Here is a 13174-nt window from a genome sequence, read left to right as displayed (position 1 = left end):
CAGTTTATATTACCTGAAGTTTATCTAAAAAATAAGCCTATGATTTGAAACATAAAATATAGCTCTAGACTTAAAAAAAAAAAAAAAAAAAAAAAAAAGCCCTAGAAGTTTTATGGTGTACAAGGTGCATAAACAAGTCAGACTGAATCACAGCCAGTCATGATATTGCATGCATGTAGGTTTAGAAAGCTGCTAATGATGTCAGGACAGTAGTAATAAAATTGAACACACAACCCCTGGATCAAAAAAACCCCCAAACCAAACCAAAAAACAAACCACCACAACACTGGAAAAAAAAAAAAATCCATTACTAAAGGCAATTTTCCTTTCTCTAATTTGAAGATTAACACTGAGGAAAAGAAATAGTTCTGGTTAACTGAGATCAGTGTGAGTACTATATAAGTCAGACAATTTTCTGTCCAACTATAGTACAAGTCAGAGAATTAGCTACACAAGAGTCTATAAAATATAATCATGCTCTTTTTGGAACAAGTTCTTTTTCTACTTCCTACTCAGAGTTTTAATCTTTTGGAAGTGCAAAGGCCAATCAAGTTGTGAAGCAGACTAGAAAAATCCGCAAGCAAAATAAGAATGTAACTAGCAACCAAGGTAGAATTAAAAGAGAACCTCACTGAATTTGAGTGTTTCTTTCACCATCTTAACATAGTGACAAGAGGATATAAATCACCTATACACGTAACATACTTGATCACATGTAAATCTGGTTTTAGCTGTTAAGCACAACCCCTATCAAAAGATGCAAAAATCATGGACAAGGGTAGAAAAGGTAGAAACTTGGTTTGCAGGAGTGTTCTCTCACTCAAACTCCTACAAAACATCACTCTGAAGTGAAGAGCACCACGGATTTCACCCAGATATTTATATTTGCAAAAATCAATCTTTTCATCCAAGAAAATGCATGAAATGAGTAGAAGATCCAAAAATCTGTTTTGTGTACGTGCATCCAAAAGCATACTATCTAAATACATTTTCAGGGAACCTCCTGTATTCAATAGAACAGTTTTTCAATTTGGAATATCCAAGGTATTTTAAGAACTCAATAGGGGCTTCAGTAGAAATATGCTTAGCCTATTTAAAAATATGGGGGGAAAGGAGTTTGTTTTACCTTTTTCTTGACTGAACGGCTACTCATGATTTTCTCCACAACAGGACCTTCAGCATCAGCAGATTCCTACATCATAAATACCATACAAGAGTTATGGGAGGGCATCTTTGTTACTTAAAGACTTCCTTTATTAGAAAAACTTTCACATAATATCTTGCAACAGGAGCTTAATACACAGAAGGACATTATTCCCCTAGCATGAGAACTTAGAGGGGTCAAATAGATTTAATACCACAATAAAGGATTGAAGGGTACTTGTTTAAGCCCCTTTTTAAAAGCTAATGCAACTCCAGTTCTCTCAGTAAGGTTGACATGCACAGATAAACAGGTATAACCACATGGGCAGTTCACCTCTCCTAAAATAATACACGCTTTCAGCACCATACAGTCTAAATATCAGACCATGTTCAGAAACTCCAGTGGGCTGTGTAAGCGTCCACACGATCGCCACCAAAACTGCCTGCAATTCTCTGTTACATTAATTCACTAATACAACAGGAGGTAAACCTACAAAATTCTCTTTCTGATAAGAAACAATTAACAATGGAGATCACACACAATATTTCACAAGGCTCAACAAATTGCCAAATGAAATACCAAAGAACATGTATATATTCTCCAACAGGTCATCAGTTAAATGAAGTAGTTCTTTGAAAAAGCACTACAAAACAATGAGATGGTTACAACAGTCATTCCTACAGTATTACCCCTCATCTTATTCAAACTATTTTATCCATCATTTACATTGCACAGAGAATAAAGTGTACCCTGCTGGGTACTACAAGGCAGTAATTTCATAAAGGAGTTCTTATGGTGCCTAGCAGCAGGGGACAAGCTTGAGTGGTTTATTAAAGTCACAGAAGCCAGACCACTGAATTCACAGAAGTAAATTCAAGATTCCTAGCAGTACAGTTTAGGTTTCCTCTAGGTAGAGACCATTAATTTCAAGGAACTTAGCTTGAACTTTCAAGCTGCGTATCATCAGCTTGAAAACAAAACCATGAATTTATATATTCTTTAGGAATGCAAAAAAATAATGCCTTCTGGTACACTCTGACAACCATGTCTGAATATCATTCAGGAAAAGGGTCCATATTTGAACTTTCAATGCTGCAGTTACAGCCACCTTTCCAGCCTGTTCATATCTGACCTGTTGCTCTGACTGAGAAGTATTCGAAGGAGAGTCTCTTCCAGCAGCATCAGCATCATCAGCCTCCTCATCTGAAATCTTGAACTCCAGGTCTTCCGTATAACGCTTCCTCTTCACCTGCCTACTGGAGCGTCGCTTCTGAATAGAAAGCATTAATATTTTTCATGAGAAACAAAACTGATTAGCAGCAGAACAACTGAGAAAACTTCTTTGTGTTTCCCAAATACACTAGTGTGTAGTGAATGCTATAATTTTTACAGCACCATGGTAGAAATACTACACTCAGGATACTACTATTCTGAACTCATGCCTGTTAGCTGTTCTTAAATTCTGTAAGCAAAAAACAACAACAAAATCCCAAAACAAAACAAAAAAACCTCAACCATAAACAAAACTCTATGTTTGTTCTGAGTTGGAACGTGGGTTCCTCCCCTCCTTGTTTTTAACATTACTAAAACCATGCTAGAAAATTAGAAAGCCTATCTCAGAAAGTAATTAAAACCCAAGAAGTTGCACCTCTCCATTCACATCTTTGACAAACTTTGACAGATGGCCAATGCAGGAACTGAGCACCACCTTTCCACAGCATGGCCCACAGTGTTGCTAAGCAGTGACAACACACTTTCTTGCTCTCCCCATCCACCCAGTTGTACCAGGATTATCTTGTAGGGGAAACACAATGAAATACGATTTCCTCACTTCACTGACCCAGCACTGTTCAGAAAGGCATCCTGCTGCACAGCATGGGAAAAGACCCCAAACTAATAGAGGAAAATGAAAAACTTGAACCACCCCAAACTGAAAACATGATTTCTGTCTTCCCACACCCTCATCACCAGGATGAGAGAAAGCTTCAGCAAAACTGCGCAAAACAATCTGTAAAATACACAAGCAAGCATTTGACAGAATTTACTCCTTGATGCTCAGTTGCTGGGCATTATTTTCTACAACAATAAAATTCAAATTCCCAGATAGTCTGCATCAGGTTATATATCTTGAAAAGCTGAGAGCATATGCTGTTAAAGGAAACTGTCAACTTAGCATCAAGTGTCTCAATGGACTAATATATTTATTAAAAAATACACTGAATATCAATTGTAAAAAACCACCTTTATGAATTGATACACTACTTATTTATACAACTTTCTCAGCTACCACACATCTTCACTGGTACATGCAAAAACTTATGCAGCTTGTTTAACAGACCTATGCACCTGAGTCTCTCAATATACATAGATAAAATCAAATATTTACATTTAGATAGTTAGTCATGCTTTTTAAAGCACAAATATCTGATGTGCTTCACGAAATAAGAAATCCTTTCTTTAACTGAAAATGAAAATTTTGAGCCATGGTTAAGCTTACATCACCCTTTTAAATAATGGTGATGTGGCTTCTACCTTGAACACAGTAACTTGAGGGGGTTTCCACAAAACTGTAGCAATATTTTTATACTTCAAAACAGATACCACTCGACAAATTTGCATCTTCATTTACATAACCACTGATGGGAAAATACCAATTTTCTTCTGGTTGTGTAGGTAAGTCTTACCATTATTTTTGGTGCCAAAAATCTCTTTTTCCATTTCCCTAATAGAAAGAATGCCTGAAATATAATGGTGGTTCTTTATTTGAATTTCAGTGACTTGATGAACTTCCTGTTTCCTCTTACATTCATATGAAGTTTTGCAACTGATATGCATTATTGTCAGAAACTGTGCATGCATTTACCTGCATCAGATTATCTTTAACTCATTAACTGATCTATGGGTAGAAAGGAGTAATAGGCTTGATAATGAAATATAAAAAGTTTTCATGGTAACACACAAAGGCAAGTATTTTTGTTCCTTAAATATAACAATGCATTGCTTTGTGCATTACTACATAATATCTTTAGAGAAGGTTCAGGATTTAACACTAAGAACACAACTGTGTTTTAGACAACTGCATAACATCAATTTCAGCTGGGAAATGCACAACAAGCTTATTAATTCTAGCTGTCCTAGCACATATCGTTGGAACCCTTCCCCAAGTTTATGCAAAGAAGTGTGGGTGCAGTATACCATGCACTGTATGAGAAAGTATTAAGAAAACAAAAAGTTACCTGAAATACTTTATTACATTTAATTAAAAAGTGATGCAAATACCCCAACAGTTCTATTAAAAAAAAAAAAGTCCAAAGTTTATCACTAATTGAGTTTCACAAAGAGAAAGTTTTTGTTCCACTTCACTGAAAACAAGTAAACCATGCATAGATGTTGAATTGTAAACAGAATATAATCATCTGCAAGTTAACCCCGAAAAACTATCATCTCTGAAGTTTCTTCTACATCTTTTGTAAGTGTCATTAATCACGCTGAGAGAGATTTGTGGCACAGGACAGAAAACTTAACTCTGCAAACATTTTAACATCTGCATGGTATAACAAGTTTTCTATTTCAGAATACATGGCTTGAACGAATCAGAAAGAAACACTCTTCTGTTGCTGTTTTTAACTAGAGCATACCAGGTTGCTCATATTTCCTAATACCCTACATCCTTCTAGAAAATAGTAAGAGGAAAGGCATAAACCATGTTTGTGTGGGACACCATTGCTTGCCAGAGTCTTCACTGGGCAGCTTTGACCATTCTCAAGTGATAATCACTCTGGACATCTCTCATAACCAGAAGTGACACATCCACAACCTGATGTGCAATGGACAAATGCAGTGGATTTCAATTACACCATTATGACTTCTTAGGAATCTCATACTTTCCCCATCATGATTTGCCTCTACTCCTTCATGAGGGGATTCTTATTTTTAGTGCCCACTCAAACTGCTGCCAGCAGAAGCGAGTCAGGAGCTGACCACTTCTTAACATAGCTAATGACAGAGCACATAAAACTTGTCATTTATTCTACATCTATTTCCAGATTTTCTTTACGTGAAATAAAGTTTGGACAGAAAGTGACAGGTGTGCAGTGGTCAAGAGAAATTAATCAATGCTAGCTAGTGACTGGCAGTCCTGCAGAAAGGCCCTTCATCCATTAAAGCAGTGTAGGTACAAGTCCCTGACATGCACGTTTCCAACACTGTCCTTTGTCATGTCTCATTCTTGACTTCAGAAGGTTCACAAAGTGAATGCAAGAAGAAACACTGGGCTTATAAGCAAGATCTTGTAAATGGTACATTAAATGTACAGAGCAGAAAATTCAGCACCATAACTGCAAAAGCGATGGAAGAGAACATGTGAAAACTCAGCAGCACCTTACACATATCTACAGGTAACAAGACCACAAAGCAGAATTATGAAGAAAAATACTTGCTTTCATAAAATATTCACCACAGTGATTTCCAGGTCTCACCTTCTTTGTAACCAACATAGAAATTACCCAAATAGCTGTATCTCTGCAACAAAGACCATGAGAACTACCATTTTACACATCTAAGTTGTCAAAGCCTACACTGAACTTGAACAATAGCATTACCTGAACCCCTGGGTCATCTTCATCTTCAGGATGAGGTGATGGTGGTGGAGTTTTCTCCAAATCTGAGTTTTCTGAACCTTCCTTTCCCTTGTTAACCTTTTTCTTTGCAGCACTTGTTTCTGAATCTTGTTTCTTGTTACTGAAACAGAAATATTTTTAGTAAGTATTTGTAAAAAAATATAAGGAAGAGGTGCTTAACAAAATAGTTAATCTGTGAGATTCTTTTTTTCTGATGTTTGACTTCATTATTTCAACTGCCTTTCTTAAGTATTTCAGTGCAACTGCAAAATCAATGACGCATGGGACATCACTATGCATTTCCCATTCCCTAACAACAAATACCTCACTTCTTTCCTTCAATACCTTAGACAGCAACACTGGATGTGTACAAAACAAGAAACTAAAAATGGGACTGGAAAGGAAGAGCTGCTCTCTTCAGAACCTGCAATTTCTGAAAGTAGTGTTTGGGCAACCTGACGCATGCGAAGAGAAACAGGATTATGCATGTGCTTGTCTTGATATTAACTGTGCAGACCAGGTAAGCAGAACCAGAGTAAACGTTACCAAAACAAAGGACTGAATGAGAAAATTCATTTTCTTCTACGATCCCTGCTATTTCCAAGCAAAAAGGCACTTTTGAGTCAGCTCTGAGGGCACCCATACAGCTTCCATGCATGCAACTGCAGTTTGTGGGGCGAGAAAGTCACCCAAGCTGGTACCTCAGCAGAAAGTACAACACTAGAAAGCTATATCCACTGACTGTAGAGCAATGTTCTGGGGATTGTTTCTACCCCTCCTCCCCCATGAAAACGTTCACCACCTCAAGAGCTGGGACCACGTCTCCCTCCAGCTGCACTCAGAGCCTTGGAAATGGGTGAGGACGTGTGTATCAAAATCCAGCTTTAAATACATTGTCACCAAATCACTCACTGAGACAATCCATGGCACTGCAAGGGTGAAATTTTTAAACGGCAGTGAAGATCGATGGTAGAAGTTTTTAAGCACATTTAGCCTTTGAATCTGAGGTGGGTTTTCGCTAATTTTTTGCCGTCAGCCCTCCACGGCCCATTACCAATATGAGGGGCTTGCTGTGGGAAGGTGCTGAGACGCCTGAGAGCAGAGCTGTGTGCTGGTACCTGATGCTCAGCAAGGTCACCAAGCACTTTTATATGGCTTCTGCATACTCATCACTTGAATTTTGTACCCAGGACACTGCCTGGGATTCGTTTTCCTTCAAAATCTTTAGATTTTTAACTTCTAATTTAAACATCAGCTTTAAGCTTGTTCGTTTTGATCGGTGCTTTAGCCCACCAACTGCACATTTTGGAGCTGTAATTTTAAATTTCCTAATATGGCCACGTCTCTTTGGGACTGGGACAACTTGGTTGCAGCAGCATTGTCTCCTTGCAGCCTATGTTTAAACTAATGCTGATTTCAAAGTAAAAAAAAAAAAGAAAAAGAAAAAAAAAAGAAATTTACAAGTGAAAGGGTTTCAAGTTTGAACATAAATTTGTATTATTGCAAAATTGTCTCTACTCGGCCCTAGTAAGGCCACATCTGGAGTACTGTGTCCAGTTCTGGGCCCTTCAGTATAAGAAAGAGGAGTTACTGGGGCCACAAAGATGATTAGGAGGCTGGAGCATCTCTCCTATGAGGAGAGACTGCAGGAGGTGGGCCCATCTAGAGAAGACTGAGACTAGATGATCTCAGAGGTTCCTTCCAACCTTAACAATTCTGTGATTCATTAATACACATAACTACCTCAAATGCGGGTGTCAAGAGGGTGGTGCCAGACTCTTTTCAGTGGTGCCCGGTGACAGGATGGGGAGCAATGGCCATAAACAAAAACACAAGAAGTTCCATCTCAAGATGAGGAAGAACCTCTTTATATTGAGGGTGGCATAACATTGGAACAGGCTGCCCAGGGTGGTCATGGAGTCTCTGCCCCTCTGGAGACATTCAAAACCCACGTGGATGTGTTCCTGTGCAACCTGCTCTAGGTGACCCTTCCTTGGCAGGGAGGTTGGACGAGATCATCTCCATAGGTCCCTTCCAACTCTAACAATTCTGCAATTCTGTGAAATTAAGAGGGTGCAACACAGCTCGGAAAAAAAACCCACGTGAAACTTTGACAATTAAAAAGAATAATCATAATAAGGGGGGGGGGGGGGGGGGCGGGGAGAGTTTGACACGGCAGAAAGAGCACGGGGGCGAGGGGAAGAGTTTTGGCAGGGCTGGAGGACCGCGGGCAGAGGACGAGCCTCGACGGGCGGCAGGGCCGGCCAGCGCGTCCTTCCCTCCCTCGCTCCCTCCTCCCCTCCCTCGCTCGGTGCCCGGCGGGCTCCCCTCCCTCCCCGCCGGCGCTTGTTTCCGCTCTGGCTGCCACCAATGGCACAAAAAGCCGCAGCTGAAGCGGGGCCCCCTTCGCCTTTTCATCCTCACGCCGAGAGCGCTGGCGTCGCCCCGGCAACCCGCGGCCACGTGACCAGCACCTGCTCCGCTGGCCGGCGGCCACCGAGCGCTGCCATCTGCTTCCCTCAATCAGCGCCCGCCCGCTCCCGGCACCTGCGCGGCCACGGCACGGGAACCCCCCCACCAGCCCAGCCCCACACACACACACACACCGCCTTTTATCGAATCACCGCGAAACCGCTTCCAAAAAAAAAAAAAAAAAAAAAAAAAAAAAGCACAACACATATACAAAAAAAAACCCCAACCTAAAACAAAACAAACAAAAAAATCCCCACAACCAAACAAAACCAAACCCGCTTAACACATTTCTCGAACTTCTTTAAATCAAAGGTGAGGGGCGCCGCCAGGTGAAACGCGCTGACAGCCCGGCGCCTTTCGCCCCTGACCCCCGTAAATCGGAGCGGGGCGCGCAATTAAGCTCAGCCATCGTGCCGTGCCCCGGGTGCACGGCCGCCTGTGAATAACAGGCTTAAAGCTGGGAAGAATAGCGTGGGCTAGGCGGGATAAAACACCATCCCGCTGAAAGGCCGGGCAGTGCTAACGAGGGCCCGCCGACCCACCGACGGCGCTGCGCTCCCCGCCGGCCGGGCGCAGACAAAGACCCCGGCGCTGCGGGCAGGTCTGCCCCGACACGGGCTTCTTTCTGGCCTCTCTGAGACCTTTCCCTCTCCGAGCCATGAGTATTTCGTGACCTATATATACCCCCGAGCCGTGCGCCTTGGCGCACAGTCACTCTCGGTAACGGAGAGGCGACCGAAGCCATTCGGACACAGTTTCAAATCAATTCACTTGCTAGGTCGGTTATAAACAGACACATGAAAGAGCCAACAATTTGGGAGAACAAAGCCAGTGTGCAGCTCCACTGGGAATTTTAAGTTCTAAATTCAGCAGCAGAATTGCTCTTTTTAAATGCACAGCTACAGTTTCCTTGAAAGAAAGGGGAAAAAAAAAGCTGAAGTAGAAATAAACTATAGAACAGCACCATCCCTCTGAGTCAGGCGACACCCTGCTTCCCAGTGCATCACACACCCAGGAGCTTCACCTGGCCAGTCAGCAACTGGAACTGTCAGCAACTGTTGTTCCTCTCCATCTTCCCACAGAGCCAGTATGTTTTGTTCCTGACAATTAAATGTACCTGCTTTTGACTCAGCCTTTCCATTTTCCAGCAGATCCTACTCAGGCCATTCAGGAACAGTGTTAGCCGGGAACAGAATTACCATTCCACATGGAAGTACAGGCAGGTACTTAGAGACTGTTCTTAGAGACTTTGCCATTACCATTAGGTCTCCCTATCAGTGGTCAACTCTGGATGCACATCTGATAGTACTTTCCAAATCTGGCAACAAGGAAGGTGAACTGTAATATACACGTTTAGACAACTATCTCTCAAATTTGTTTTTACACATGCATGAATGCAAAATTTAACCAAGTCCCCCTACAGACAAGACAGAGTCCAGTCCCAAAACAAGAACTATAAATCTGGGAGAAGTACTATTTGCCACACACAAAACAGTGAAGTATTTCAAAACTGTCAGTTAAACTGGCTCCTCAATTCAAGTGATATAAATACAGATATTTCAGATTAGACTTTTTTTACAATCTAGCTGTCCAATACCACTTTCTGGTTTTATCCTCTTACCCCCAAGGACTACACAGCATACTGACCAAATGGGATCAATAGAGAAAACCTGCGGAAGGTCAGACGAGCAAACAACATGAAGAAAAACAGGCTGAAGAGTAAAACAGTTAAGTAGGACAACTGAAAACAAAGCTTGAATTACAATTTGAAAATGGTATCCCAACTCTGACAAAGTGTTTTGTGTTAATTAGTCCAGCAGCCAACTACAGAGCCAGGTGAAACTCCAGGAACTTACAGGGCCAAATCATCTGACTCAAAAAAAAAACCCAAAATCATGGCATACTTTGCAGGATTAAGAGGGGAAGTAATTAGCCCATATGTTTACACTGTGTAACTACTTCATCTGATCTGGGTAACTGATAGATCTGTTTATTAGTATAATTTATGACAACTATCATGATCAGGATGATTTTTTTTCTACAGTTCTATGATCTAAAATAAGTCAGATGGATCACTGATTCTTATTTTACCATTTGGGAACACTGTCCTGTGACAGATTCATGAGTGGAACCTGGCTTAAACAAACATTAAACATCCACTGTGGAGCATAAAAATAATTAAAAAAATAATCCCACCCTCTCAAAGTGTCAGCAATGTGAGAATTAACTGTACTGTCTCACCCAAGGAAAACAGTTATTTTTTAAAGCTCCTAGTGTAATCAAAACTTTTCTTTAAATCAATTTTTATACATCACCAAAGTAGGAAAAACAATAGGAAAACAAGGTTTTTTCCAGCCTGAAAGTCAGCCAAATAACTAAAAACCTTTGGTAACAGTGAAGCCTACAAAGCCTGCTGGCAGCACAGGCAAAGGTAAATATCAGGCAGCTGGGCTGGTTCAAAAGGGAGATGAGGACAGGTGTGAACAGGAACAGCCTCAGTGGACATATGCGTGGAAATCTCGCATGATTTCCTGTTCTCTCCCACAGGCAGCCCCTTCCTGCCTTGCTCAGGATGATCTGACCTTGGGAGTGGAAACTACTACCACTGCCTCGGGACCTCTCTTCCTGTCCTCCAGCTCCCCAGGGTGTTGCGTCCTGCTGTCCGCACTGCTCCCCCACACAGCAGCCTCTTCCCACTTCCGCGGCCAGGAGCCATCCCCTTTCCGATACAATAAACAGCCAATCTGTGCGCCAAAAAGCCCTTCTCCACCTCCCTCTAAAAGCTGTAATTATGCTCATGTTTAGCACTCCCCTTGTAAGCAGCAACCCACTCACCCTACACTGCATCCCAGGCTGCTACTCTGTGTGGGAAGAATAAAGAGTTTTCTCAGCCATAGGGAGGGGAGGAGGGAGCAGATACGAGCAGCCCTGAAAAGCACAGCACTCTGCTTTGAGAAGATGGGATGAGGAAAGAACTACTGCAAAGAGCTGCCATTTGGCCCTTGCAAATAGTTACTGCTTCTCCCACCATAACCGGTGGCCACTCTCTAGGGTTTCATAGGAAGCAGCAGGAGAGATATCAGCTGTGCTGCAGCGTGATCTTCTCAAACAGGTGGTCCTCATCTCCTCCAGGGACAGGCACAGGAGGAACAGACATCTGAGCCATGACTTTGCAGTTCAGTAGGATTACTTGCCTTTCCCTGTCCATCTCCTTTTTGAAAAATCTGCCTGCTTTGCATGTGCCTGGAGTTGGCTCCGTAACATTTAGAGCCCACATAATACTCAGCACCCACACAATTTAATGAAAACCCTTCACCTGCGATCCTAGGTATACCTGTGATCCTAGGTATATTTTGCTTTAAAACTCGACTAGTTTGGTCCACAAGAGATTTGTTTTGCAAATGTTTTTTTTCTAGTCACCACTATATTTGTCTTTCTGTATTGTCAGGATTGGGCTAATATCCATTAGAAGTGTAATAGTACAATACTAGTGTGTGATCTTTCACTATGCAGTGTAACATACAAGCAGCCCATTTGGGTGTTTTCTTTCTTTTTAAGATGCCACAGGACACACAATTCAAACAAGCATGGAATTAATCAGCATCTGCCATTTTCCAATCTGACTCACGTGTAGGTGCCTTTCAGTGAGGCAGGTTGTTCATTTTGTCACAACTTGCACCAAAGATAAAAGAGATGTCAAGGATAAAGTTTCTGAGCTTTTGTTTTTGTTTGTTACGTAAAAGGATTATACTTTCAGTCGAAATTGGAAGCAAAATAACAGGGTTATGAGTTATATTAAATTACAAAACAGTTAACTAAATACCAGATATTTTATCTGTGTCTATACTCTAATACAGCCTGTGTCAAAATTAACTATCAAGGACTCACTGTGCTCTACCAAAAAACCATTGCTCTTCAATAAATACCTAACTTTATTTACCAGAATTTTACATGACTGCAAAACTTTTATTGAAGCTGATCAGCTTATTCAGGAATGACAGTTGTTAGTTACATACAGCATTTCGAAATCTAAAAATCACACTACTCCTTCCAGTGCTTAGAAGTAAAATACTGAGCGATACAAGCAGTAGTAGTAAAGACATGCCAGAGACTAACTTTATCAAAATATTTTACTTGTACATAATCATCCATAATCTATATTAACTTTCATTAATTTCAGTCATCTCAGCTACTGTACTACTTCCTTTCCATAGTTAGTGCCTCTGAAATACTGTGGCTCATATGATTAAACATTTGGACTGTTGATTTATTTAAAAACTCAGTTCAATGATCTGTCACAGGTTCCCCAGTCTGTGATGTTGCCAAAGTAAGCAAATTTCTTTCACTGATTTAAAATTCTTTGGCAGCACAGCATCCCAACACAGTCTCCAAGTTCTTCAAAGAAGCTTGATACTGAAGCTGACAAGACCACAAAATGAGAACAACCTTGTTTTCAAGAGAGCACTTGGTAACAAGAGACACAAGCCTGCTATGGCAAAAGTAGAACTTTCTCCACATCCCTGAGCAAGCGTAAGGAACATCGAATGCTCTTAATGCTGCTCCAAACACGTTTCTCTCTCAGGTAAAACAATACGGGCTTAGTACTTACTAGAATACTGAAAGTCACCTAGCTACCCAGGGATAAGAATTGTTGCATGGGAAAGAAGATAAAGACTCTCCTACAAATACCTCTACGAAAGCAGTGATTTGTTCCTTCAAAGGAAACACTGCTCCTTTAATTGCATGGCATGTCCCATGGCTCCTTTAATCTGCATGGCGTGTCTCAAGATTTAAAGACACACCTAGAGATATTAGGATTGAGTGGATGGGACAGACCAGCTCATAGGTCTGATGTCCAGCACAAGCACAGGAACCCACGCATGATTTTTGAGGCAGACTCCTTCTAACCATGGTCTATTAAACAAAGCTTCATTGGAAT

The 13174-nt window shown here is 41.2% G+C and overlaps 1 protein-coding gene and 1 long non-coding RNA gene across 7 annotated transcripts in view; one reads left to right on the top strand and one right to left on the bottom strand.

Annotated features, from left to right (window-relative positions):
• The window catches only part of CHD7 (chromodomain helicase DNA binding protein 7), a 129713-nt gene that overhangs the window by 41442 nt on the left and 75097 nt on the right, over nt 1-13174 (bottom strand). For all 6 annotated transcript variants that reach the window (XM_027638449.1, XM_027638455.1, XM_027638454.1 and 3 more), the window contains 3 exons: nt 5746-5884; nt 2277-2414; nt 1127-1192 (listed from right to left, as the gene is read on the bottom strand). In XM_027638449.1, the coding sequence (XP_027494250.1) occupies nt 1127-1192; nt 2277-2414; nt 5746-5884 (343 nt within the window). The remainder of the gene's footprint in view (nt 1-1126; nt 1193-2276; nt 2415-5745; nt 5885-13174) is intronic.
• LOC113944862 lies at nt 9079-12799 on the top strand. Its single transcript, XR_003526855.1, has 3 exons — nt 9079-9458; nt 9864-9962; nt 12608-12799. It is a non-coding gene; the product is annotated as an uncharacterized LOC113944862 (long non-coding RNA).

This window comes from Corapipo altera, unplaced genomic scaffold, assembly GCF_003945725.1.
Source record: "Corapipo altera isolate COAL_440 unplaced genomic scaffold, ASM394572v1 49, whole genome shotgun sequence".
In the NCBI taxonomy this organism is placed as follows: domain Eukaryota; kingdom Metazoa; phylum Chordata; class Aves; order Passeriformes; family Pipridae; genus Corapipo; species Corapipo altera.
This window is presented reverse-complemented; position numbering and strand designations above follow the sequence as displayed.